The following is a 27,968-nucleotide window of genomic DNA, read 5'->3' as shown; positions in this document are numbered from 1 at the left end:
CAAGGGCACCCTAGTCATTTCTCATCCCTTACAAATATACCATTTTATCACTTAGGGTAGTTATCCTCACTGGTTACCAATGGTTACCCAAACCACTAAAATACCATTAACCAATACTTACAAATCCCCAACCTCAAGTAATAATATTCCCAAAATACCCCTAGGCTCCTCCCGAGCCGGGTGTGAAATCCCGTTGTGACTTCTGAGTTATCTAGCTCTCTAGGACCGTCTCAACACATGCATCACACTATTATCACCACACTCACACGGTACAAATCACATAATACAATTATCACATTTATGCCCTCAACAGGCTAAAATAACCAATTTACCCCTATCATGCAAACAGGGCCCACATGCATATTTATACCACCTAAACATGCATTCTAATCACATATTCATTTAAATTCGTGTAGTAGCATATTAATTCACTTATTGCCCTCCAGGCACGCTAATCAAGGTCCTGAACCTTATTAGCAACTTGGGGTGTTACAAATGCCTATTCAATGCATTGGGCTGCATTGAATAGAGACTGTAACGACCCGAATTTTCTTAACTAGACCCACCGAACACGACTATGACTATCCGGGGTCAACTGGACCTTTGCGGTCAACTTTGGTAAAAATCGGACGTTAAAAACTAAATAAACTTTAGAGTAAACTTTAGAAAATTTTACATTGGAGTACTTTGAAATAAAATAGTATTTGGATGGGATCCCATAGTTTTAAAAACAAAATGTAGTTTAAACGTAACTTAATAAATAGTCTGTGGCCATAGGGCCTTCTTTAAGTTGAACTAGTAATCATGAAATTGATAAAACTGTTACTAGACTTAGCGGAAAACTTAAGAGAACCCTGACAACCCTGCAGGTCGGTTGTTTCACAGTATGCATACGTCAGACAGAATCCCCTCCAGCTTATTGCACTGCTCCTTAAGCTTTTCCCTTACCTACACACACAGAGTAACTGATGAGCTATAACGCTCAGTAAGGAAGCTAGCTATAACTCATGATTCTATTATTCTAAACAAACTTTTCATAACAGAAATGCATATCTTGAACTGCAAACTGAGCAACACGTCTAGCATAATCACATAAGTCAAAGTGTTGCGTAACATACTGAAAACATATAACTGAGCCATCGTGTTATCTGTGGGGTTTTAATCCCAGTGTGGCCTCCACGACCCAGAGCAACCTCACCTCCCGTACCAAAGGGGTACACTCCGCTAAAACACGATGACTCTACTGACTTGGCGGATAACCCCACTATACGGCTGCATGGGGAATCCGCCTTCACAAGGCCTTGTACTAAGCCATCGAGTTATCTGTGGGGTCATGATCCCCGGGTGGCCTCCGCGTCCCAGAGAATACTCACATCCCGTGCCAAAAGGGTAATCTCTGCTAAAACTCGATGACTTTACGGACTGGACGGTGAACCCCACTACACGGCTGCATGGGATCCACCCTCACAAGGTTTCCCTTGACAGTCATAAACATTGGACATACATTCATGATAACTTTACTGCACTAAGCACATTCAAACCCGATAGATGGGTACTATCATGCGCATCCAGCCATATAATCACACACATATATAGCATCTAGAATTTAACCAGCAATCTACAAACATGCAAACAATTCACTAGAATCACAACAAGCTAAGTTACTCTTGGTGTATACTTCCTTACCTCTTGTCCTTAGCTTTTGTGAATTATGTCTTTGTGAGTATTTCCGATCGCGTTTAGACCCTATAATCATATTGGGACAATATGTCTTAGTTTATGCTTTACTAAGATTTTAAATATAAATAAGGGAATTTAAAATTCAAAAACTAAAATTCCCGACCCTGGCCCAAACCCGAGCCCCGAGCCCACCTCTTGACCTTGAGACTTAAAATCGGTAATATTGTACTTCCTAAAATATTTTCTAAGTCCTTGAAAATATTTCGTAGGTTCTAAGTCATCAAATCTAAACTTTGAAACTAATTCCCGAACTTAGAATTTTCCTTCAAGCTTAAATAATAATTCCCGAGCCTAGCTCATAAATCATTAATCTTATATATTACTTAGATAAATTTTCTAAACTTTGATCCTCAAATATCAGTTTGTAGACTTTGGGGTACCTAATCCCGAGCTTCACGAAAAAGTCCAAAGTTTTGGGACCAAATACCACTTTTTGTCCCCTTTGGTTACAAATTGGTAACCAAAAAAACAACAAAGCATGCATGCATGCTCACGTGCACAAGCCTTCATCAATGGCTTCCTTGTGCACGGCCAAGAATGGCAAACACTCTTCATGACCAGTTTCGAGCCATAGGTGCCTCCCACAACGTTCACTGCATCGTCCCGGCACCACCATGATCCTCACCTCCGACCACCACCACCACCACCGGCGGTGGTTGATGAAACAAATGGTCAAACATGGCTTCCAAGCTTCGGCCGTGACTCCCAAATTCGTTATTTTTGGAACCCAACCCCAAGGCAACTCCTAATACACCTCTAGAACTCTTAGGGGTGTGGAAAAATACCCAACCCGTGGCCCTAACACCCTATCCGCCTGCCACCACCATTAACGCCGATGGTGCCACCAAACCATCGGCCATGGCTTCAACCACCACCTTGCCACCCAAAAACTTAATATCTACCATATTAGACCCTTCCCAATACTTTAAGGATGTCCTCTAGTCCTAAAACACTGATTAAAACAAAGTAAAACAACTCAGAAACTTGAACCAACTTTTACAAAACGAAATCGAAATCGGTACCGTAAAAACTTCGAAGGAAAACTACAGGCTTGTACCTCTTTCTGTGGCCGGTTCCTGGTGATTTCTTCTGCCCTTTCCTATAGTCCTCAACACTATGAACACATACAAACCGTTCATCATGAGTTTCACGCAAGGAATTAAAAGAAAACCGAAGCCAAAGATGGCACTTACACTAGTTCGGATTCCGACCGAAATTTCCGAAACTTGGATCAAATTCTCTCCTCTTCCTCTGCTTCCTTCTACAATCAGCACAAGGGTTCTAAGGATGCATCTAAGGACTGTAACCCAAAGGAAAAACCAAAGAAAACTCACCTTCGATTCCTCCTTCTTGGATCCGAAGTGAACGTACACCAACCACAACACACTATAAGTGTTCTTCTTCTTAATATCTCAAACTGACTTTGTTTTCTCTAATAATTCTAATATTGACTGAAGCAAATGAAGGGAAAAAAAAATGGCACCGGTTCCCTCTCTTGTAACCTCCAAACTGCCAAGACCATTTTTTAAAAAAATGGTTTCCCTCCACTCAACGGGTTGGCCGAGACGTAGAAGCACAATAATATATGTGCTGAAATGTTACATATATTTATCCAAAATAATGCATTAAACCATAGCTTAAAATAATTAAAATCAACTATGTTCTAAGCACTAAATAATACAACTTTGGTATAAACTTATTTCTATGATTTTATGTGAGTTCTTTCAACATAAAACCATAATTTTAATCTCATAATATTCCTCTTGAATTATTCATAGACTCTTAGTGAATACATCACAAAATCATAGTCTAAAATAATTATAAGATTTTATGTGGATTCCAAACACATAAAATCTTATACTTAAACTATTTGAACAAGATGTCCATCTTAGATTTATTTCACATCTAAGTTCCCACATTATGGTCTAAAGCGATCAACTCACACTTTATTAATTAAAATAATATTCCCCATATATTATTTTAATTATTATTCCTACTCTTAAAACAAAATTCACAAAATAATGTTTACATAAAACACAATAAACAAATAAATAAATAAAAAATTCCGGGTTATTATAGAGACCACGGCCCAAGCGAGATTTTTGGGGCCCACAGCAGAAAGGTACCTACTTTATGGGGAACATGCCCCTAGTACTGTCATGGCATGTTGTAAGTACCTCCATGTCAGACAGCGTAGTGGGAGTGCGAATTGTGGAGTCGTACACTCGACAACACTGTTGACGGATCGCCTATAAATAAGGTTGTCAGACGTTCCTCTGGCTCTGCAAACAAGCATTTGCTGACACGTTGCACTCTATCTGAGGTCCAAGAACCAGACCCTCGGACCTGAGAGATGACTGTGGGACGAGAGCCTTCGCCTTAATTGTCCGAGCTGGAGAACCTCCAGCTCCGAGGACGAACCTCTGGAAGTAATCTACTAAGGCACCCACGACCCACTGTCAAAGGCAAAGTCTCACCTAGGAAGACCCTTGCTCCGACTAGAGGCCTCAGGCAGTAACATGCCCTGGCGATGTCTATGAACGTCTGAGCCAGTCATTGGGGGTTGCCACGTGTCGGATGTGAAAATAGGGACAACAAATATAATACTAAATATTTAATAATTATATTAATATAAACTCAAATATTATAAAATATTATTATGATAATAATGTATAATATATAATCTTAATTTTTTACAATTAAATATTTATATTAATATAAATTCAAATATTATTATTATTATTATAATATTTAATGCAAGAATAGATATTTAATAATTATATTAATATAAATTTAAATATTGCTATTAATTAAAAATAATAAAGGAAGATGTCCAGAAATTTCGTGTGCTCAAAAAATAAAGTCATACAAAAAAAAAAAGTACACGTCATTTTTTGGAAATAAAATACAAAAAAAAAATATTACCATATGTAAATTTCCCTATATATTAATCTAGAGAAGAAGATATTCTTTGGTGTTGGGAAAGATAAATTTCTATAATAACGATATTGTCTTCGTTTCTTGGATGAAAAAATGTATTAAGCCATTGTTGAATAATAACAATAATAATTAGAAGTAACCATAAACAAATCACCACTTGCTTTAAACAATTTAAAGTCAATTAGTTTTGATGTAACTCAAGTAAAAAAATAAAGTTTTGACGTAATATGAGTTTGTCAACCTTTAGCTACTCCTATATATATACCAACCACGAACAAAAGCAAACGACAAATTGCTTAAAAAATTTTAAAGCCATTTGCACCGATGATCGACATTAGAGAGAGGAAATATATGCTTAAAAGATCCCTTTTTGTTGTAAGATCATAGAATTCATTTACAGAACAAGATATGGTTGATGCTATTGTTTCATTTGTGATTGAAAGGCTTGGAGACTTGGTACTTTCTGAAGCTGAATTCTTGCATGGAGTTGAAGACCAAGTCGGGAATGCACAAATCAAGCTTCAATGCATGAGTGCTTTCTTAAAAGATGCAGATGCTTGTGTAAGAAATGGTGACGAGAGAGTTCGCCTTTTGGTTGCTCAAGTTAGAGAAAATTCTTGTGCCTTGGAGGATGTTATTGAAACTTATGTCTTCAAAGTGGCTCTGAATGAGAGTGCTGGAGGTATGAGACGTGTACTGAAAAGATTTATTTGCATCTTCAGAGAGGGAATTGATGTCCATGAAGTTGGATCAGAGATTGAGAGGATCTCATCCAACATTGATACTTGGACATCAGATTTAGAAAAATATGGAGTGAAGAAATCAATGGACCAGGCAGCTGAAGCTTCTTCAAGCTATGTCCAGGAGCGAAGACAGTTGAGGCAAGCTTATTCTTATGTTGAAGATAATCTTGTTGTTGGATTCGACAAAGACATCAAAGAGTTGGTAGCCCTTTTGACTGAACAAAAGGACCCTCGTAAGCATAAGGTGATCTCTGTATGTGGGATGGGTGGTTTGGGGAAGACCACTCTTGCAAGAAAGGTTTATCAACACCCCCAAGTCAGGACTCACTTTGATTGTTATGCTTGGGCTTCAATATCTCAGCAATGTAATACTCGCGAAGTCTTGGAAATTTTTTTATTTGCTTTCACTTCTCCAACCAAGGAAAGAAGAGAAGAAATCAAAACCACAAGTGAAGATGAATTAGCCAAGCAGCTTCACAACTTTCAGAAACAGAAGAAATGTCTGGTGCTCCTTGATGATATATGGACCACTACAACTTGGGATCTTCTAAAACATGCATTCCCTCAAGGAGACACAGATAGCAAGATCTTACTCACCACTCGGAATAAAGATGTAGCCTTGCATGTGGATCAACATGGTTTCATCCATGAACCTCATTTGCTCAGTGACAATGAGAGTTGGGAGTTGTTTCAGAACAAGTACTTCTGTGCTGGAATTGATCCATCAAGTAATATATCTCACTCTTTTTATTTCAATGATCATAATATTCTTTATCTTTGTTACTACCCCATTTTATTTATGTTTATGTTTGACATGATGACAATGTTGCAGTATATAAGCCTCTATACATGTTCCAAGTTGATTCCATCAGCTTAGTTATATTTCTTTTTGTGCATTTTCACTGGATGTATAGATTCAGACTCAGATGATAATGAAAGGAAGAAAGAACTAGCGATAGAGATGCTTAAAAAGTGTGCTGGTTTGCCATTAGCCATCATTGTGCTCGCTGGGCTTCTATCTAAGAAACACACCATATATGAGTGGGAGCAGATGAAAAGAAACATAGTGCGCTGCATAGGTCAAGGTGAACAACATGAAGACTCAAAATACCGTAGTGTTTGGTGGGTGTTAGGTTTGAGTTACAGTGAATTACCATGTCACTTGAAGCCTTGTTTTTTGTACTTGTCTCGCTACGCTGAAGATACTGTGATAAGAGTAAAAGAGTTATGCCTTATACTCATAGCAGAAGGTTTTATATCATTAAGAGGAAGTTGTATGGAAACCATCGAGGATGGGGCATATGATTGCTTAAGTGAGTTGGTGGAGAGGAGCATGATTCGGGTCAAAGAAATGAGTTCAACAGGAAGGATAAAATCATTTTGCATTCATGATCTCATGCGAGATTTGTGCGTGTCTAAAGCTCGAGATGAAAAATTTCTACATTTTATGGATTTGAGGAATAAAGAGAAAGAGCCAATTGAATCAGTGTATGCTGCCCCAATAACAACAAATGTACGAAGAGTTGTCATTTATCAAGATTATGAAAGTACGGATATTGATTCTGCTCATATGGTTCGAAATATAAATGGCTCTCTTAGGTGCCTTTCTATACATGTGCGAAGTCATAATATTGCGTTAAAAAAAAGAGCATTGAGACATGTATGCAATCATTTTCTACTGCTTAGAGTTCTGATCATTGATTACAAGTCGGATGGGGTAAATACCTTGAAGTTGCCTAAAGAAATTGGAAATCTTATCCACCTAAGGTTATTTAGTATGCCTAACAGCCTAATAAAAATGATTCCTTCTTATTTTGGGAATTGGAGATGCCTGCAAACTTTGAGAGTATTTACCAAATATGATAAAATACCAAATTCAATGTGCAAGTTGGAACAGTTGAGGCATCTATATTTTTCAAATTCTTATCATTCTACTGACGTAAGAATTGGTGAATTCTTGAGGTCAACTAAGTCTAGAAATTTATTACAGACATTGGTAGGTGTTCGTACCATGCATCTTGTTCTGAGTGATTTGCTACAGCTGAAGAATCTCAAGAAATTAGCAATTGATGTGGATGGAAATTTTGACTCATTCTTACACAATCCCCAAACTCTCACATTCACTCGCCTTCTGTCTTTACAAGTAATATCTTATGGTAATTTCTACGTCAAGATAGATATTGTTCCTTTGATTTTAAGTTGTCCTCAAACTTATAAGCTTAAACTGCTCTTGCCCATAGTAAGATTACCACAAGTCAACCAATTCTCCCCAAATCTTATCAAGTTAAGATTGTTTAATCTGAGACTTGAGGATGATCCAATGCCAACATTAGAAAAGCTACCAAAGTTAAGAGTCCTTGTCATTGGTTGGCATAGCTTTATGGGGGGTGAGATGGTGTGCTCAAGAGGAGGTTTCGATCGACTTGAATCTCTTCAGCTTAGTGATCTACAAGGATTAAAAGAGTGGAAGGTGGAGGAGAGTGCATTGTCTAGACTTGGCTATTTGCGTATTAAAGAATGCAGGGGATTGAGGAGAGTTCCAGATGGATTAAAAAACATTCTTACACTCAATCATATGGTGATAGAATGGATGCCTAGGAAATTCAAACAAAGGATGGAGGAAGGAGGAGAGGATTTCTATAAAGTCAACCACATCACATCTCGTGTATTTATCGAATGTAATTAAGGTACATCTCTATCTATCTATCTATCTTGTTCACAAGTTTTGAACTCATTTGTTCCATTCCTTTCTTCTGTATACACATATATTTATTGCTTACTTACCCATTTTCTGTAATGGCACTACTATGAATGCAGATGTGGTGTAATGGTATCGTCTTTGCACTATACTATCAAATCAACATTTGGAGGATTGGTTTACCAGTGTGTTGAATAAATTCTGGATTGTGTTTTTGTTTGTTTTGATTATGTCAATTATTGAATAATATTGTTGTGATTACAACATTATTTTACTCTAATTATTGAATAATAATAGCTCATTGCCCATTTCTTTTATATGGTTAATTACTTAATTGGCTGCTATGCTGTGATAAGACTTTCCACATTATCTCTTAAAAAGACCAATCTACTCATTGAAGTTATTTACTCTGTCTAGTCATGTATAATATTGACTCCATGACCATAGTGTTAAGTTGCATTATTGGGATGGGAGGGCTAAATCAAAAAGGTAAAAGTGATGAGTCAAAGCCATACACACCCCAGCCATCAAAGGGTATGTTGCACCAGAGTGGTTTAGAAACATGGCCATTACTTTTAAGGTGGATGTGTATAGCTTTGGAGCGGTGCTACTTGGGATCATTTGTTGTAGAAAAAATGTGGATATGGAGATTTGTGGAGAAGGGGAAAAAGAGATACTGATAGATTGGGCTTATGATTGTTTTAGAGAAGGGTCATTGGATGTTCTTGTGGATTATGAAGTTGATGCTTTAGCTGATAAGGAGAGGCTTGAGATGTATGTAGTGACGGTTTCCATGTACATATGTGATGGTGTCTATGTGGTGTGTTCAAGAAAATCCATTTCTTAGACCAAATATTAGAGGGTTGTTCAAATGCTTGAAACTCCATTATCTTTTTCAAATTTTTTGCTTAGGCTGGTATTAGTTTGTGGTGTCCTTTGTTTCTAATTATATATAGTTGATCATGTCCGACCATCTTCAAATTATATCTTCAATATAATTATCAAGTATATAGTTTTGTATTAAATATTATTATTATAATAATATATAATACTAATTTTTAGAATATTATATATTATTATTTTTAAAATTAGGATTATATAATATTCTTTTAGTGTCAGGGTTGAGCAAAGTAAGAAGCAACAATAAATTATGGATAGATTCACTAAAAAGACAATAATCTGTAATGAAGAAGAAGTTGCTTCAAGTGGGCTGCCACTAAGGTTTAATCAAAATGTTGTTAGGAAAGGGATAGCTTAATATATCATTATGGAAGAGCTATCCTACGAACGGGCACAGAAAATGATTTCAAAAGCTCATTAAATTGTTCTTTCCCACATTTCGGTTCCCATCAAGATTTACTATTACGGGATATATTTATAATGCATTTCTTGATTAGAAAAAAAGTTGAAGTCAATTTTGGGGAAGCATAGAGTGTTGTTGACCACCGATTGTTGGACATGAATCCAAAATATTAGTTATTTGTGTTTGACTGTACATTGAGTTGATAATAATTGGAAAATACAGAATACTTGGGAAAATCAACTTAAACAAAGAATCTATTCTGCAGATGGTTCAGAATAGAGATTGAGAGAGAGAGGAAAGAAGTACTTAAAAAAAGATCGGTTTTTATATTTATATTTATCTAATAACTTATTGCTGCCGTGGGCAAAGAGGTTATGGAAAAGTGGTGTTCCTTCCAAAGTTAAAGTGTTTGGATGGTTATTATTCTTAGACAAGTTAAGTGTCCATGTTAATTTGTAGAGGAGAAGACCCTTCCATTACTTGTCGCCAAATTGGTGTGTTAACTGTAAAAACGAGAGCGAGTCAGTGGGTCATTTGTTTCTTCGGTGTTCGTTTGCCAGAGCTCTTTGGAATAAAGTTTTACATGAGTTTGGGGTCTATTGGTGTATGCCTTCCTCTTGTGAGCACCTGTTCCTCTCTCAGTTTGAGGGAGGACAGAGGTTGGTGCGTTTATGGCAGTGTACCGTCCTCGCTACTTTTTGGGCTATTTGGTTGGAGAGGAATAGTAGGATCTTTGAAGAGTTTTCTCTTTGAAGGAGTAATCGTATTCATATATAAGTATGCTTTACACCTGTAAATAATGATAATAATAATATAATAAACCGTTTAACTTATGTATCAATCAATTCAATATAATATACCAGAAGTCATAGTGTCATGATTAATCATAATAAATAATACACTACTAGAATTTTCTCCAATATGTGACTACTTATTCTCTAAATTAATTAAGATTAGTGAGACAAAAAAGTTCAACCTTACTTTATGACCACTGCCACACATTGAGAAAACACGTGTTTAGTAATTTGAAATTGAATGCAGTAGCATAGTGTAGCAGTTCAATATTCTCTTCACTTGGATTTGTATTTGGATCAACAAAGTCTAACAGAGAAAGAAACTGAATTTTTACAAAACAAAAAAGTCTTATGCGCATGCTAGTTATGTTCTTCTTGGTTATACTTAAAAAAAACATGTTATTTTTTTTATTCCTTAATCTAGCCAATTAGCCATTTTTTATTAGAGATGTGAATATTTAAAGAGAAAGCAGAGAATATTTAAAGAAAAAGCAGAGTGATCTTAAGCTGGTTCCCTCCTGGAAGTTGCTTATTATGGTGGCGCACCACCATAATGCTGAGTGATAATTAGCATATAAATCTTTTTTGAAAAAATTAGAACGAAAAAATAGGGTTCAATAATTACTATAATAAAACAAAACTGCTTTTCAAAAACCAATAAAAATTGTTGAATATGCTTTAGCTGTACACCTCCACTTGGATAGAAAGCTTAAAAGATCCCTTTTTGTTGTAAGTAATAGAATTCATTTACTGAACAAGATATGGTTGACACAATTGACAACTTGCTCAAAAACTTATCCAAATGTCAAGTCCACCTAAAAAATTGAGAAAATACAATTCTATTTTCCATTGTAGATATAAGAGGAAATATTCCACTGATCAGTAGTTCTTAGACAAAGTTGACTTAGAAAGCTTGGAATAGAGTTACTTACGATTCATTTACTAAAGAAGAAGAGCTATGGCATTGGAAGAGGCTGTTGTTTCGTTTGTGATTGAAAGGCTTGGAGACTTGCTAATTAATGAAGCCAAGTTCTTGTATGGAGTCAAAGGCCAAGTCAAGAATGCAAAGATCAAGCTGCAATGTATGAGGGCTTTCTTAAAAGACGCAGATGCTTGTGTTAGAAATGGTGATGAGAGGGTTCGCCTTTTGGTTGTCCAAATCAGAGAAAATTCTTATACCTTGGAGGATGTTATTGAAACTTATGTCTTCAAAGTGGCTTCTAATAACGAGAGTGTTGGAACTATCAGACGTGTACTGAAATGGTCAGCTCAAATTATTCATGTCTACAAAGTTGGATCAAAGATAAAGGAGATCTCATCAAACATTGATGCTTGGACGTCAGAATTAGAAAAATATGGAGTACAGAGATCAATGGACAAGGCAGCTGAAACTTCTTCAAGCTATGTCCAAGAGCGAAGACAGTTGAGGCAAGCTTATTCTCATGTTGAAGACAACCATGTTGTTGGATTCGACAAAGACATCGAAGAGTTGGTAGCCCTTTTGACTGAACAAAATAACCCTCATAAGCCTTATAAGGTGATCTCTGTGTATGGGATGGGTGGTTTGGGGAAGACCACTCTTGCAAGAAAGGTATATCAACACCCCCAAGTCAGGACTCACTTTTTTTGTTGTGCTTGGGCCTCAATATCTCAGCAATGTAATACACGCGCTGTCATGGAAGGAATTTTATTTGCTTTCACTTCTCCCACAGATGCACAAAGAAATCATATCAAAAGCTTAAGTGATGTTGAATTAACCAAGAAGCTTCACGACTTTCAGAAAGAGTGGAAATGTTTGGTGCTCCTTGATGATATATGGACCACTAAAACTTGGGATCTTCTAAAACATGCATTCCCTCAAGGAGACACAGATAGCAAGATCTTACTCACCACTCGGAATAAAGATGTAGCTGAGCATGTGGATCGACATGGTTTCATCCATGAACCTCATTTGCTCGATGACAAGGAGAGTTGGGAGCTGTTTCAGAACAAGTACTCCTCTCCTGGAATGGAATCAACGGGTAATATATTTCACTCTTTTTATTTCAATGATCATAATATTCTTTTTGAATTTGGTAATACATAGGCTCTGTATATGTTGGTAGTGTGTTTAACAGAGAAATGTTTAGTTTTCCAAAAGTTTGATAGGAATATTGTTGCTACCTATTTCGATGATTATATTAGTGCCTCCTTTTATCTATAGAGAAATAACTGGTAGCATTAGTGTGACAACTTTTTTCTTAATTGAGAGTATTCATTTGTCTTACTACCCCATTTTATTTATGCATGTTTGTCGTGATGACAATCTTGCAGTATATAAGCCTCTATACATGCCCCAAGTTTGCTCCATCAATTTAATTATAATTCTTTTTGTGCATTTTCACTGGATATATAGATTCAGACTCGGATGATAATGAAAGGAAGAAAGAACTAGCGGTTGAGATGCTTAAAAAGTGCGCTGGTTTGCCATTAGCCATCATCGTGCTCGCTGGGCTTCTGTCTAAGAAACACACCATATATGAGTGGGAGCAGATGAAAAGAAACATAGTGCGCTGCATAGGTCAAGGTGAACAACACGATGACTCAAAATACCGTAGTGTTTGGGGGGTGTTAGGTTTGAGTTACAATGAGTTACCATGTCACTTGAAGCCTTGTTTTTTGTTCTTGTCTCGCTACGCTGAAGATACTGTGATAAGAGTAAAAGAGTTATTCCTTATACTCATAGCAGAAGGTTTTATATCATTAAGAGGAAGTTGTATGGAAACCATCGAGGATGTGGCATATGATTGCTTAAGTGAGTTGGTGGAGAGGAGCATGATTCAGGTCAAAGATATGAGTTCAACAGGAACGATAAAATCATTTTGCATTCATGATCTCATGCGAGATTTGTGCGTGTCTAAAGCTCGAGATGAAAACTTTCTACATTTTATTGATTTGAGGAATAAAGTGGAAGAGCCAATTGAATCAGTGTCCACTGTCCCGATAACAAATGTACGAAGACTTGCCATTTATTGTGATCGTGAAAGTACTGGTAATGATTTTGTTCATATGGTTCGAAATATGGATGGCTCTCTTAGGTACCTTTCTGTACATGAGCGACACATTGCGTTCGAAGGAGGAGTATTCAGACATGTCTGCAATCGCTTTCTGATGCTTAGAGTTCTGATCATTGATGACATGCGGGATTTTGAACGTACCACCACGTTGCCTAAAGAAATTGGAAATCTTATCCACCTAAGGTTATTTAGTATGCCTAACAGCCGAATAAAAATGATTCCTTCTTATTTTGGGAATTGGAGATGCCTGCAAACTTTGAGAGTATGGACCAATAGTAATAAAATACCAAATTCAATGTGCAAGTTGGAACAGTTGAGGCATCTATATTTTTTAAATATTTCTATTGGCGTAGAAATTGGTGAATTCTTGAGGTCAACTATGTCTAGAAATTTATTACAGACATTGGTAGGTATTCATTCCAAGCATCTTGTTCTGAGTGATTTGCTACAGCTGAAGAATCTCAAGAAATTAGCAATTGATGTGGATGGAAATTTTGACTCATTCTTACACAATCCCCAAACTCTCACATTCACTCGTCTTTTGTCTTTACAAGTAAAAAAGAGAGACTTCGTCAAGATAGATATTGTTCCTTTGATTTTAAGCTGTCCTCAAATTTATAAGCTTACACTGGACTCGCTTGTAGTAAGATTACCACAAGTCAACCAATTCTCCCCAAATCTTATCAAGTTAAGATTGTTTAATCTGAGACTTGAGGATGATCCAATGCCAACATTAGAAAAGCTACCAAAATTAAGAGTCCTTCTCATTTCTATAAATTGCTTTATGGGGGATGAGATGGTGTGCTCAAGAGGAGGTTTCAATCGACTTGAATCTCTTGAGCTTATTGGTCTACGAGGATTAAAAGAGTGGAAGGTGGAGGAGAGTGCATTGTCTAGACTTGGCTATTTGCGTATTGAACAATGCAGGGGATTGAGGAGAGTTCCAGATGGATTAAGAAACATTCTTACACTCAATCATATGGAGATACGTCATATGCCTAAGAAATTCAAAGAAAGGATGGAAGAAGGAGGAGAGGATTTCTATAAAGTCAAGCACGTCACATCTCGTGTGTTTATCGACTGTGATTCAGGTACATCTCTATCTATCTATCTTGTTCACAAGTTTTGAAATCATTTGCTTCATTCCTTTCTAATGTATATATATGTATATATTGCTTATTTACCCATTTTCTGTAATGGCACTACCATGAATGCAGAATATGCGTCTGACTATAGATGAATATAAGTGGGGGTATCGTCTTTGCACTATACAATCAAATCAACATTTGGAGGATTTGTTTACCAGTGTGTTGAATAATGTTTGATTCTGTGTATTTTCTCCTAGCAAAACTAATTGTTGAATAAGATTGGGTTATGATTGTTTTAGCGAAGGGTCATTGGATGTTCTTGTGGATTATGGAGTTGATGCTTTAGCTGATAAGGAGAGGCTTATGATGTATGTAGTGATGGTTTCCATGTACATGTGGTGTGTTCAAGAAAATCCATTTCTTAGACCAAATATGAGAAGGGTTGTTCAGATGCTTCAAACTCCATTATCTTTTTCAAATTTTCCTAAGGCTGGTATTAGTTTGTGGTGTACTTTGTTTCTAATTATATATAGTTGATCATGTCCGTCTATCTTCAAATTGAATGTAAGTCTTAAATCCTACCATGTCAAATAATCTGGCTAAATCAGATACGTTATTTGCTGATACTTTCAAGTCAATTGTTCTATCAAAATGCATTTATGTCATCTATGCCAATTTTCGAATAATATGTCAAATTGGCAATGGAAAACATGACAAAAAGAACGCCATTCTCTACCAACATGAATCTCGTTGCTAGGATCTAACTGTTAACTGTTGAGAGTTCTAATTGGCTAAGTGTTGATTGCTTGTGTTTTAGTTGTATATTAATTAACAATTAATGAATATTTTTTTATAATAAAAAATTTTAAAAATATTACTTTTTGAATATTATTAAGAAATATTTAAAGCATTATTGACTTTTTATTTGCATCTTATCTAAATTTCATATCACTCTTCTTCTTCTACTACTACTCCTAGTTCTTTTTTCTAGGACATCCAACATAATTGAAATTTAATTATTAAATTTTTCTAAGCCTACCAAAATTTTGGCAACATAACAACTGCATTTTAACATCTCCCAAAATTTTAAAACCTGTAAATAATATACAGAATATCTCGACATAGTGTGCAAATTAAAAAATGAAAACAATTAATAAAATCTATAAAAAAAATTGGCAGAGTTTCATTTGTTTTTGTAGCATATCCTAATTTTATAATTATATAAAAAATAGTCTATTTTTTCATGAAAATCTTTATTTTCATCATTATTTGTTTAATATAAACTTCTATTAAATTCTCAAGCATATAACTAATCTTATTTATAGTGACGTAATCACAATGGAATATAAATATGATTATATGTTCAAAATAAGTTAGTCCTAAGATTAGTCAGTGCACAGGATTTACACTGACTTGCCAATCTACGATATGATCTACTTACACATTGTAGTGTTATGTTCTTTCCAGAACACTAGCAAAGTAGATAAGATCACATGTATTTGTTACATTAGACTGGACCGATATTGACAGTTGATAGGATAAGTAAACATACCGTTATTATCTATTCTAGTCATATCATATAGTTAACCGTAGGTCAATTCAATCTCAATTCTGAGTGGTTAGTATTCTAACTGATTGTATTATTTGAGTTCTTCGACTTGTTCGTTACCAACTTACCCTACGGACTAGCCCATATTTACATCTTGGGAACTCGGTAGTATAATTGAGTGGGAGTGTTAATCATAGATATGAACATCTATAGCTTTTGATGAAGAAGTGAAACAATGGTTTCCTTTGAGTTTGGTTCAAGGTGCTAAATGAAAGAGATCTCATTTCAGTAATTAATATTAATTTACTAAAATATCATTTACAAGGAACTAAGTGTTTTAAGAATAAAATACAATTGGGAGTAAAATAGTATTTTAATCTCATCTCATTGTAGACCGTCTATAGATGATTGAGTGACAATTATGGTTGTAACAATGGATAATTAATAATGCATTTATATTTGTTATAGAGCGTTCTATGGATTCAAGAGTGCAATTCTGAGTTTTAGTGGAGTCACGATGAATTAATAAGTTAATAAATTTATTTGTTAGATTTATGATAACTTATTGAAGTTTGATTTCATAGGCTCATGGTCCCCGCTGTACCTTGGATAAAATCATCTATATAGTCTCAATTAATTGATTTAATTATCAATTAGAATTATCAAAGTTGACCAAGTCAATTTTGGATAGTTTCACAAAGTTATACAATTTAGAGAATAAAAGAGAAATTATGGCAGATTTATTAATTAAGATAAATTAGTATCTAAATTAATAAATAAGTTTAAATCAAGGTTCAAATTATAAATAATTAATTTGATAAAGGATTTAAATAATTAAATTAATATAAAATAATACAGGTCTTGATTTTAAGTCCAACTGACTTATAATCAAATGGGAAATTTCACGGGCCTAAAGCCCATGATAATTTCGACCTAGGACTGCTAATTGACTATTATTTTATTGATTTTTTAATTAAATACATGACCTAATTGAGAATGTTAAGAAAGAGTTGAAATTAGAAGTCATAAGATGACAGACATTGGTTTTCTGATAGGTTTTAGATTCTCTCTAAACATAAGTCATTTTCTAAGCCTCATTATTTTTTTCTCTTCTTCTCTCTTTATCTATCTCATGTGTATTGCCCACTTTAGTCTAGGTGATCCTAATGATACTTTGGAAGACTGAAGAAAATTGAAAATCAGTTCAGTTTCATAGTAATACTCTGTAACAAAAAAAATACAAGGGTTAGAAACTGAAGGAATTACTCATTCATTTCGTTGCGTATAATGTAAGTATTCTTATCATTATTTTTCTTTGAATTCAATTTTAGAAACGTGTTTTAGGTTGTCTCATATTAACTTGTTTAATATTAGATCTACATGAAAATAAATAAAAATCATGTATAAAGTTTTTCTCAACAAACTAAAAAGGAAACTAAGGTTGTTTTCTACTCTCCCACACTCCTCCCTTCTCGTCTCTTTCTCTCTCTCTTACCCTATTTTATTTCCTCTAATTTCAAACAAAGAAAAGAAGACCAAAAATAAATAAAGAAACTTTTCTTTCCTTTGCTCTTCCAATTGCCTCACACCACTATCATCTCTCTCTTACAAATTTGTTTTCCTTTTCACACTTTGTGAATCACAACTTCTAGAAAGCTTCCAAATTCTTAGGGCATGTTTGGTATTATTTTCTGTTTTTTGTTTTCAAAATTGTGTACTCAGAAATGAGAACAAAAAACTGTTTTTGTAGTTTTCAAAAAACAAGAAGTGTTTGGTTAATATTTTCTAAAAACAATTTTTTAGTTTTATTTTTTTTAAATCTTAAATAAAAAATTAACAAATACATTTACAAAGAGAAAAATATTTTAAAAGTTTGTAATAAATAATGAGATAAAATAATTTAAAAGAAAAAATGATGAAAAATAAGAAGTGAGAAAATTTGAGAACAACAAAAAACAACTTTTTCTTGTTCTCAAAATTTTCTGTTTTTTGTAACTTTGTTTTTAAAAATTGTTTTCGGAAAATAATGCCAAACACCCCCACTTGTTTTCAAAAAACAGTTTTTAGCTTTTAAAAACAAAAAACAGTTTTTTAGTTAAGGTGCCAAACACCCTCTTAGTTTTTCTAAAATAGGGAAAATTTACACTTCCACTATTTAGTCTAGGTGCATGGCATTCATTTGTATGATCACTATGTATACCATGTTTATACACACATAATCAAAACTCATGCACAACCAATTCCCACAATTATTCAAATAAACAAAAATAATAAATTCAATTTAAACAATCACCATAAACAATTAGTTAGTTAGTTAAAATCAAAATAATCAACACATAAACAAATAATAACAAAAAAAAAAAAAATTGTGTGCTACAAATATACACTGGCATATAAAAAATTTGGATTATAATTTCTCTACGTGCTAAAATGAGAGATATCCTACCAAATAGGGGCTAAATTGGCATCCCTATTATAGAATATGACTAAATATAAATATATATATATATATATAAATATTAATTAAGTGGATGTGTCCTAGGGATACTTCAATAATAATAATAATAATAATCTAGTTTTTATAAAATGATGATATGATAAAGATTTTATTTGGTATTAGGTATGATGAAATAAATGTATATGTTTTCTATATGGAAAGAGTGCATTTAACTGTTTTTCTTAATTTTAAAGGTTTTTTTTGTTAACTTTATCATAATATTATAAATATTTAATAGAATATACATTTAGAACCAAATAAAAATAAATATTTATTAATTATATTAAATAAATTCAATTATTATATTATATCATTATTATAATAACATTTAAGACAAGATAAGATATTTAACAATTATATTAATATAAATTCAAATATAATAAAATATCATTATAATAATAAAACTATATATTTAATAATTATATTGAAAGAAATTCAAATATTATATAATATCATTATTATAATATTAATATTAATACATTATTTTTATTATTTATACTTAAAAAAAACATGTTATTTTTTTATTCCTTATAATCTAGCCAACTAGCCATTTTTTATTAGAGAGGTGAATATTTAAAGAGAAAGCATAGTGATACTAAGCTAGTTCCTTCCTGGAAGTTGCCGATTATACCGAGTGATTTTTTAACATATAAATCTTTTTTGAAAAAATTAGAAAGAAAAAATATTATTATTATTAATCTTTTTAACATATAATTCTATTAATATAAATTTAGATGATATAAAATATTATTATTATTATAATAATATATAATATTAATTTCTAGAATAAATATTCAGTAATTATATTAATATTAATATAAATTTAAATATTATAAAATATCATTATTATATAATATTTAATATAAAACTATATATTTAATAATTATATTGATATAAATTCAAATGTTATACAATATTATTATTATAATATTAATATTAATACATAATTTTTATTTTTATTATTTATACTTAAAAAAAAACATGTTATTTTTTTATTCCTTAATCTAGCCAACTAGCCATTTTTTATTAGAGAGGTGAATATTTCAAGAGAAAGCAGTGATCTTAAGCTGGTTCCTTCCCGGAAGTTGCTTATTATGGTGGCGCACCAATAATGCTGAGTGATTTTTAGCATATAAATCTTTTTGAAAAAATTAGAAAGAAAAAATATGGTTCAATAATTACTATAATAAAACAAAAATGGTTTTCAAAAAACAACAAAAATTGAGGTAATAAGAGCCGCCATTGTTGAATATGCTTTAGCTGTACACCTCCACTTGGATAGAATGCTTAAAAGACCCCTTTTTGCTGTAAGATGATAGAATTCATTTACAGAACAAGATATGGTTGATGCTATTGTTTCGTTTGTGATTGAAAGGCTTGGAGACTTTCTAATTAATGAAGCCAAGTTCTTGTATGGAGTCAAAGGCCAAGTCGAGAATGCAAAGATCAAGCTGCAATGTATGAGGGCTTTCTTAAAAGACGCTGATGCTCAAATCAGAGAAAATGGTTATGAGAGGGTATGCCTTTTGGTTGTCCAAATCAGAGAAAATTCTTATGCCTTGGAGGATGTTATTGAAACTTACGTCTTCAGAGTGGCTTCTAATAACGAGAGTGTTGGAGCTACCAGACGGGTACTGAAATGTTCAGCTCGCATTATTGATGTCTACAAAGTTGGATCAAAGATAAAGGAGATCTCATCAAACATTGATACTTGGACGTCAGAATTAGAAAAATATGGAGTACAGAGATCAATGGAGAAGGCAGCTGAAACTTCTTCAAGCTATGTCCAAGAGCGAAGACAGTTGAGGCAAGCTTATTCTTATGTTGAAGACAACCATGTTGTTGGATTCGACAAAGACATCGAAGAGTTGGTAGCCCTTTTGACTGAACAAAAGAACCCTCATAAGCCTTATAAGGTGATCTCTGTGTATGGGATGGGTGGTTTGGGGAAGACCACTCTTGCAAGAAAGGTATATCAACACCCCCAAGTCAGGACTCACTTTGATTGTTATGCTTGGGCTTCAATATCTCAGCAATGTAATACTCGTGAAGTCTTGGAAGGAATTTTATTTGCTTTCACTTCTACAAACAAGGAAAGAAGAGAAGAAATCAGAACCACAAGTGATGTTGAATTAGCCAAGCAGCTTCACGACTTTCAGAAACAGAAGAAATGTCTGGTGCTCCTTGATGATATATGGACCACTAAAACTTGGGATCTTCTAAAACATGCATTCCCTCAAGGAGACACAGATAGCAAGATCTTACTCACCACTCGGAATAAAGATGTTGCTTTGCATGTGGATCAAGGTGGTTTCATCCACGAACCTCATTTTCTCAGTGACAAGGAGAGCTGGGAGCTGTTTCAGAAAAAGTACTCCTGTGCTGGAATGGATCCATCAAGTAATATATTTCACTCTTTTTATTTCAATGATCATAATATTCTTTTTTAATTTGGTAATACATAGGCTCTGTATATGTTGGTAGTGTGTTTAACAGAGAAATGTTTAGTTTTCCAAAAGTTTGAATTTGATAGGAATATTGTTGCTACCTATTTCGATGATTATATTAGTGCCTCCTTTTATCTATAGAGAAATAACTGGTAGCATTAGTGTGATAACTTTTTTCTTAATTGAGAGTATTCATTTGTCTTACTACCCCATTTTATTTATAATTCTTTTTGTGCATGGATATATAGATTTAGACTCGGATGATAATGAAAGGAAGAAAGAACTAGCGGTTGAGATGCTTAAAAAGTGCGCTGGTTTGCCATTAGCCATCATCGTGCTCGCTGGGCTTCTGTCTAAGAAACACACCATATATGAGTGGGAGCAGATGAAAAGAAACATAGTGCGCTGCATAGGTCAAGGTGAACAACACGATGACTCAAAATACCGTAGTGTTTGGGGGGTGTTAGGTTTGAGTTACATTGAGTTACCATGTCACTTGAAGCCGTGTTTTTTGTACTTGTCTCGCTACCCTGAAGATGCTGTGATAAGAGTAAAAACGTCATGCCTTGTACTCATAGCAGAAGGTTTTATATCATTAAGAGGAAGTTGTATGGAAACCATGGAGGATGAGGCATATGATTGCTTAAGTGAGTTGGTGGAGAGGAGCATGATTCAGGTAAAAGAAATGAGTTCAACAGGAAAGATAAAATCATTTTGCATTCATGATCTCATGCGAGATTTGTGCGTGTCTAAAGCTCGAGATGAAAACTTTCTACATTTTATCGATTTGAGGAATAAAGTGGAAGAGCCAATTGAATCAGTGTCTACTGTCCCGATAACAAATGTACGAAGAGTTGCCATTTATTGTGGTCCTGAAAGTACTGATAATGATATTGAAAGTGCTGATAATGATGATGAAAGTGCTGATAATGATATTGAAAGTGCTGATAATGATTTTGTTAATATGGTTCGAAATATAGATGGCTCTCTTAGGTACCTTTCTGTACATAAGGGACGCATTGCGTTCGAAGAAGGAGTATTCAGACATGTCTGCAATCGCTTTCTGATGCTTAGAGTTCTGATCATTATTGACATCCCGGATTCGGTATGTACCACGTTGCCTAAAGAAATTGGAAATCTTATCCACCTAAGGTTATTTAGTATGCCTTATAGCCTAATAAAAATGATTCCTTCTTATTTTGGGAATTGGAGATGCCTGCAAACTTTGAGAGTGTGTACCGTATTTGATATAATACCAAATTCAATGTGCAAGTTGGAACAGTTGAGGCATCTATATTTTTATAATCGTTTTTCTGGCGTAGGAGTTGGTGAATTCTTGAGGTCAACTAAGTCTAGAAATTTATTACAGACATTGGTAGGTATTCATTCCAAGCATCTTGTTCTGAGTGATTTGCTACAGCTGAAGAATCTCAAGAAATTAGCAATTGTTGTGGATGGAAATTTTGACTCATTCTTACACAATCCCCAAACTCTCACATTCACTCGTCTTTTGTCTTTACGATTACGAGGAACAGCTCTTGGTAATGACTTCAAGATAGATATTGTTCCTTTGATTTTAAGCTGTCCTCAAATTTATAAGCTTACACTGAAGTCGCCTATAGTAAGATTACCACAAGTCAACCAATTCTCCCCAAATCTTATCAAGTTAACGTTGTCTAGTCTTAGACTTGAGGATGATCCAATGCCAACATTAGAAAAGCTACCAAAATTAAGAGTCCTTGTCATTGGTTGGTATAGCTTTATGGGGGATGAGATGGTGTGCTCAAGAGGAGGTTTCAATCGACTTGAATCTCTTGAGCTTATTGGTCTACTGGGATTAAAAGAGTGGAAGGTGGAGGAGAGTGCATTGTCTAGACTTGGCTATTTGCATATTGAAAAATGCAGGGGATTGAGGAGAGTTCCAGATGGATTAAAAAACATTCTTACACTCAATCATATGGTGATAGAGTATATGCCTGACAAATTCAAAGAAAGGATGGAGGAAGGAGGAGAGGATTTCTATAAAGTCAACCACGTCACATCTCGTGTATTTATCGAATGTAATGAAGGTACATATCTATCTAGTTTTACAAGTTTTCAACTCATTTGTTCCATTCCTTTCTTCTGTATACATGTATATATTTATTGCTTATTTACCTATTTTCTGTAATGGCACTACTATGAATGCAGATTATGCTTATGACTGTAGTTGAATATAAGCGGGGTATCATCTTTGCACTATACAATCAAATCAACATTTGGAGGATTCGTTTACCAGTGCGTTCAATAAAATCTGGATTGTGTTTTTGTTTGTTTTAATTGTGTGTATTTTCTCCTAGCAAAACTAGTTGTTGAATAAGTTTGGGCTTATGATTGTTTTAGAGAAGGGTCATTGAATGTTCTTGTGGATTATGAAGTTGATTCTTTAGCTGATAAGGTGAGGCTAGAGACGTATGTAGTGATGGTTTCCATGTACATGTGCTGTGTTCAAGAAAATCCATTTCTTAGACCAAATATGAGAAGGGTTGTTCAGATGCTTGAAACTCCATTATCTTTTTCAAATTTTTTGCTAAGGCTGGTATTAGCTTGTGGTGTACTTTGTTTCTAATTATATATAGTTGATTCTTTAGCTGATAAGGTGAGGCTAGAGACGTATGTAGTGATGGTTTCCATGTACATGTGCTGTGTTCAAGAAAATCCATTTCTTAGACCAAATATGAGAAGGGTTGTTCAGATGCTTGAAACTCCATTATCTTTTTCAAATTTTTTGCTAAGGCTAGTATTAGTTTGTGGTGTACTTTGTTTCTAATTCTCCTCAAACTTAGAGATACTCTAAGTTTGTGTCTCAAAAGGAAAAATCTGGCAGCAGATAAAGGTTTTGTGAAGACGTCAGAAGAAGGAAAAAAATGTAATATGGACATTAATATAATTTTGTTAATTAAATTTTTGGCCTAAAACTAAAACTACAATCTTAATTTTCAAAAAAAAAAGTTCGTTAATTAAAGTCGTGTTTGGCCTTAATCTTTCAGATGCAATTGAAATTTATTTTATTGAGAGAAATGCATACTCCTATATTTAAAGGTGGAAATAGGATGTTTGAAAGTTCATGACCTAAAATTGAGCCAGAAACATAGCTGGGAATAGTAAATTAACACATTTCAAAACAAAGTGTCAAAGCAGTAATTACCTTATAATCTGGAGACTGATATCTTATTACATAAGAAGCTAAGTGCCGTACCATCCATCAATGAGAAAAGATGAACATAAAGCTGTTACAGAGTAATATCAGATAAAACAAGATGATGATTCAATTCAATCAATGTACAAGAAAGCTTTAGTTGGTTTCAGAAAATGAGGACTGACAAGGTGGAATATCTACTTCAATTTCAAATCACTAACCCACATAAAGAACAATCTTAAAATTTTCTTGCTATTTGTCACATTATCTAAAAAAAATGTCCTTTTTTGGCTTTTCAAAATATGTCACTGCAGGCCTAGAGTTCTGAACTCAAGATTAGGATTCTTATTATTAAAAAAATTATATACAAAAAGATAGGAAATTTTCAGCTTACTCAATCACAAAGAGGCTCTTTAACCATAAGATTCATCTTCTGCTGAAGAAATTTGAGAACATCATCTCTTCCCTCCTTTATCAACAACTGTCTCAACCTCCCTAAAGTTACCCCTGAAGGTCGAATTCCCTTCTCTATCATCTCCTCCATTAGAACACAGGCCTGTGTAGCATCACCCTTCTCACACAACCCATTTATTAGAACCGAAAAAGTATGCATACTCGGAACAAATCGCTTCAACTTCATGTATTTCCACACTTTCAGAGCCATCTCAACCTCATCCTTCTCACAAAACATCTTTATCATCATCGTGTAGGTGTCTGAATCCGCCTCGCATACCTTAACCATCCTCCGAAACACCTTAAATGCCTCCTCTGTCTTCCCTCTGCCAACCAAGCCATTTAACATCACATTACAAGTCCTTGAATTAGGCATTATCCCTTTTGAATCCATGTCATTTAACACCCTATAAGCATTCTTGAACCTGTCCACCTTAATGAAAGCACCAATCAAAGCATTATACACAACCACATCTGCTTCAACACCCTTGCTTTCCATTTCCATAAAGGCATCCACAGCATCTTCAATCCTGTTCTCCACCCCATATGTGTCAACCAAAACACTGTAAATAAACGAAGACGGTTTGCAACCATTGGAATCCATTGTTCTCACAATTCCAATAGCTTCATCAACTCTCCCAGCCTTACAGAGAACATCAACCATTATACCATAAGTCACAATATCAGGACTAATACCAATATCAGCCATATCTCTGAAAACTTCTCTGGCTTTAAGCAAATTGGGTTCTTTCCCCCACCCATCTATCAAAATGCTATAAGTTTTCGAATCTGGTTCAAACCGAGCCTTCATAGCATCAAAAACCTCCTGAGCTTTTCTCACATTCTTGGATTTGCACAAAGCACTCAGAAGCCCATTAAAAGCTGTTAGATTGGGTTCAACACCATACTTCTCCATGACATTAAAGGTATAAAGAGCTTCCTCTACTTTCTGAGCTCTGGTGTACTTTCTCATAATGATACAGAATGTTTCAACGTTGATCAATTCCTTTGACCTCATGCTACTCACCAGCTCCCACATGAGCTGGTACTGACGTATCTTTGCTAGTGACCCAATCATGGCGTGGTATGCTCGGACACTGTGGTCATAGCCCCGTTGCTTCGCTGCCCACTCAAAAAACCGGTATGTGAGCATTCCAGCGTTCTGGAATCGGACAAGGACGTGGTCAACCATCTCTGGCGAAACCTTAACCCCAGTGTGGATTGCTGCCACTGGATTGGACATCATCACTTTGCAGATTCATTCAGTTGGGTCTGAGATTTCCCTATTGGGTTTTGTGGAACTGTACCTTTTCCCCAGGTTTAGCTTGGTGCATAGTTTCCCAACTTTGTTGTAGATCATTGCTTGTTGACGTAATTCTGAGAATGAGGCTTTCTCAGATCTCTGGTGAGTTCTACAATGGTTGGGTAACACAGAAAAGAAGTAACCTTTCACTTCGAGGCTATGACGTTACAAGTGAAGGCATATATAAAAGGTAGAAAAAGGTTTCGGCGACCATTTATCGAACACATGGACTTCACTCCATATAGCTGATGGCAACTAACACAAGAGGAATACCCGGAGGCGAAGTGGGCTAAGACGCCGTCGGCGGAGACTCAACGCTCCGCTGATGACTGCTGAGTTTCTGAAACCGAGTTGGCTGGGTGAGTTGGGAGGGGCTGGGTGAGTTGGCTGGATTTTCTTGAGCACACCACATAGCAACCATCACATATGTCTCCAACTTCTTCATATCATCTAAGGCTTCAACTTCAAAACTGACCAAATCATGCAATGTCCCATCTTGGTAGCAGTCACAAGCCCAATCTGTCAAAATCTCTTTCTCTTCACCACTCACCTCCATATCATTGGTAGGTATTCATACCAAGTATCTTGGTCTGAATAATGATTTTCTACAACTGAAGAAACTCAAGAAATTAGGAATTTGTGTGAATGAAAATGAAAGTTTTGACACACTCGTACACGGTCACCAAACTCTCACATATATTCCCTAGTCTTTTGTCTTTACAAGTATACATATGTTGATGTTGGCTACAAAGAGATAGATATTGTTCCTTTGATTTTAATTAAGTTGTCCTCAAATTTATAAGCTTAGACTATTCTCGGCTATATATAGTAAAATTACCACAAGTCAACCAATTCTCCCCAAACCAAATCTTATCAAGTTAAGGTTGTTTAATCTGAAACTTGTGGATGATCCAATGCCAACAAAGTTTTGAACTTATATATATATAAATATATATATATATATATATGTGATGGCATTACTGCAGATTATGAGCATTACTATATATGAAAATAAGTGGGGGTGACGCCTTTGTGCTATACAATCAAATCAACATTTGGTGCTGTTAAGAGATAAGTAGTTAGTAGTTAGTTGTTAGCTATTACAGACTATAATTTCTGTTATCCTTAAAATGCATAATACTTGGGAAAATCAACTTAAACAAAGAATCTATTCTGCAGATGGTTCAGAATAGAGATTGAGAGAGCGAGAGGAAAGAAATACTTAAAAAAAGATTAGTGAGACAAAAAAGTTCAACCTTACTTTATGACCACTGCCACACATTGAGAAAACACGTGTTTAGTAATTTGAAATTGAATGCAGTAGCATAGTGTAGCAGTTAAATATTCTCTTCACTTAGATTTGTATTTGGATCAACAAAGTCTAAAAGAGAAAGAGAGTGAATTTTTACAAAACAAAAAAGTCTTATGCGCGTGTTAGTTATGTTCTTCTTGATTTGATTACATTATCACCAAGCTACTCCACCCTGCTTGAGTTTGGTCTATGATTAGTTGAAGAACAAAATAAGAGACCAAGATGTAAAGACAACTGGCTCTATCTTCTCAACTTGTTCTTCTTCCCTTGCTCTTTTTTCTATCAGCAAACCAAGTTCTTCCTCAAACCAGTAATGGCAGAGTGAGCTTAGGAGCTTCCCTTTTCGCAACAGAGAACTCTTCCTCTTGGCTCTCTCAGAATGGCGAGTTTGCTTTCGGCTTTCGCAAGCTTAGAAACCAAGATGATCTCTTCTTCTTGCTATGCATATGGTATGTCAATGGAGATAAGCCGGCTGAAGCGAGATCAAATGTGGTGCTAACTCCTGAAATAGGACTTGCTCTAACTACTCCTCTAGGCGAAGAGCTATGGAAGTCTGAGTCAGTTGATGAAAGTGTTGCCAATGGTGTCATGAGTGATGAAGGAAACTTTGTCCTTGAAGGTTCCAATTCAAACAAGTTATGGGAAAGCTTTAAGAATCCAACAGATACCATTTTGCCAAGCCAGGTATTGGACATGGGACAAGTCCTTTCATCTCATCAATCACAGACTAACTATTCCAAAGGAAGGTTCCAATTTCGTTTGCGAGAAGATGGGAATGTTGTGCTCAACACAGTAAACTTGCCTTCTAACTATGCCAATGAGCCTTATTATGCAACTAACATCTCTGGTGAAAGCTCAACACAGTAG

General features: G+C 34.8%; 5 protein-coding genes across 7 annotated transcripts; 4 read left to right on the top strand and 1 right to left on the bottom strand.

The window, feature by feature from the left end:
- Positions 1-681: 681 nt before the first annotated feature.
- LOC133790318 (pentatricopeptide repeat-containing protein At1g77360, mitochondrial-like) lies at positions 682-26,590 on the bottom strand. Of its 3 annotated transcripts, none has more exons than XR_009873996.1 (3): positions 24,428-26,590; positions 24,043-24,124; positions 682-948 (listed from the first exon to the last, which is right to left on the bottom strand). XR_009873996.1 is itself a non-coding variant. In XM_062227921.1 (2 exons), exon 1 carries the CDS (start codon positions 25,730-25,732, stop codon positions 24,428-24,430), a length of 1,305 nt encoding a protein of 434 aa, XP_062083905.1. In that variant the 5' UTR covers positions 25,733-26,590; the 3' UTR covers positions 24,027-24,124. The 3 variants fall into 3 exon arrangements, 1 of the variants encoding a protein (XP_062083905.1); XR_009873995.1 differs by lacking the exon at positions 682-948 and adding an exon at positions 9,598-10,214; XM_062227921.1 differs by lacking the exon at positions 682-948 and having other exon boundaries at positions 24,027-24,124.
- LOC133789633 (putative disease resistance protein At1g50180) lies at positions 5,089-8,109 on the top strand. The gene is made up of 2 exons (XM_062227420.1): positions 5,089-6,151; positions 6,338-8,109. The coding sequence occupies exons 1-2, from the start codon at positions 5,089-5,091 to the stop codon at positions 8,107-8,109; spliced, it is 2,835 nt and encodes a 944-aa protein (XP_062083404.1).
- LOC133790315 (putative disease resistance protein At1g50180) lies at positions 10,980-14,822 on the top strand. The gene is made up of 3 exons (XM_062227917.1): positions 10,980-12,239; positions 12,614-14,365; positions 14,492-14,822. The coding sequence occupies exons 1-3, from the start codon at positions 11,177-11,179 to the stop codon at positions 14,512-14,514; spliced, it is 2,838 nt and encodes a 945-aa protein (XP_062083901.1). The 5' UTR covers positions 10,980-11,176; the 3' UTR covers positions 14,515-14,822.
- LOC133790314 (putative disease resistance protein At1g50180) lies at positions 19,652-23,604 on the top strand. The gene is made up of 3 exons (XM_062227916.1): positions 19,652-20,808; positions 21,104-22,924; positions 23,046-23,604. The coding sequence occupies exons 1-3, from the start codon at positions 19,749-19,751 to the stop codon at positions 23,066-23,068; spliced, it is 2,904 nt and encodes a 967-aa protein (XP_062083900.1). The 5' UTR covers positions 19,652-19,748; the 3' UTR covers positions 23,069-23,604.
- LOC133789630 (G-type lectin S-receptor-like serine/threonine-protein kinase RLK1) lies at positions 25,870-27,968 on the top strand. Its single transcript, XM_062227417.1, has 2 exons — positions 25,870-25,891; positions 27,388-27,968. The coding sequence occupies exons 1-2, from the start codon at positions 25,870-25,872 to the stop codon at positions 27,966-27,968; spliced, it is 603 nt and encodes a 200-aa protein (XP_062083401.1).

Source organism: Humulus lupulus, chromosome 7 (assembly GCF_963169125.1).
Source record: "Humulus lupulus chromosome 7, drHumLupu1.1, whole genome shotgun sequence".
In the NCBI taxonomy this organism is placed as follows: domain Eukaryota; kingdom Viridiplantae; phylum Streptophyta; class Magnoliopsida; order Rosales; family Cannabaceae; genus Humulus; species Humulus lupulus.
The sequence above is the reverse complement of the archived record's forward strand: the minus strand, read 5'-3'. Positions and strand labels throughout refer to the sequence as shown.

Coding starts and splice junctions, on each gene's coding strand:
- LOC133789633 (XM_062227420.1), top strand. CDS start 5,089: ATGGTTGATGCTATTGTTTCATTTGTGATTGAAAGGCTTGGAGACTTG. Junction 6,152..6,337: donor TGCTGGAATTGATCCATCAA/GTAATATATCTC, acceptor CTGGATGTATAG/ATTCAGACTCAGATGATAAT.
- LOC133790315 (XM_062227917.1), top strand. CDS start 11,177: ATGGCATTGGAAGAGGCTGTTGTTTCGTTTGTGATTGAAAGGCTTGGA. Junction 12,240..12,613: donor TCCTGGAATGGAATCAACGG/GTAATATATTTC, acceptor CTGGATATATAG/ATTCAGACTCGGATGATAAT. Junction 14,366..14,491: donor GTTTATCGACTGTGATTCAG/GTACATCTCTAT, acceptor CCATGAATGCAG/AATATGCGTCTGACTATAGA.
- LOC133790314 (XM_062227916.1), top strand. CDS start 19,749: ATGGTTGATGCTATTGTTTCGTTTGTGATTGAAAGGCTTGGAGACTTT. Junction 20,809..21,103: donor TGCTGGAATGGATCCATCAA/GTAATATATTTC, acceptor ATGGATATATAG/ATTTAGACTCGGATGATAAT. Junction 22,925..23,045: donor ATTTATCGAATGTAATGAAG/GTACATATCTAT, acceptor CTATGAATGCAG/ATTATGCTTATGACTGTAGT.
- LOC133790318 (XM_062227921.1), bottom strand. CDS start 25,732: ATGATGTCCAATCCAGTGGCAGCAATCCACACTGGGGTTAAGGTTTCG.
- LOC133789630 (XM_062227417.1), top strand. CDS start 25,870: ATGAGGCTTTCTCAGATCTCTG. Junction 25,892..27,387: donor GAGGCTTTCTCAGATCTCTG/GTGAGTTCTACA, acceptor TTTTTCTATCAG/CAAACCAAGTTCTTCCTCAA.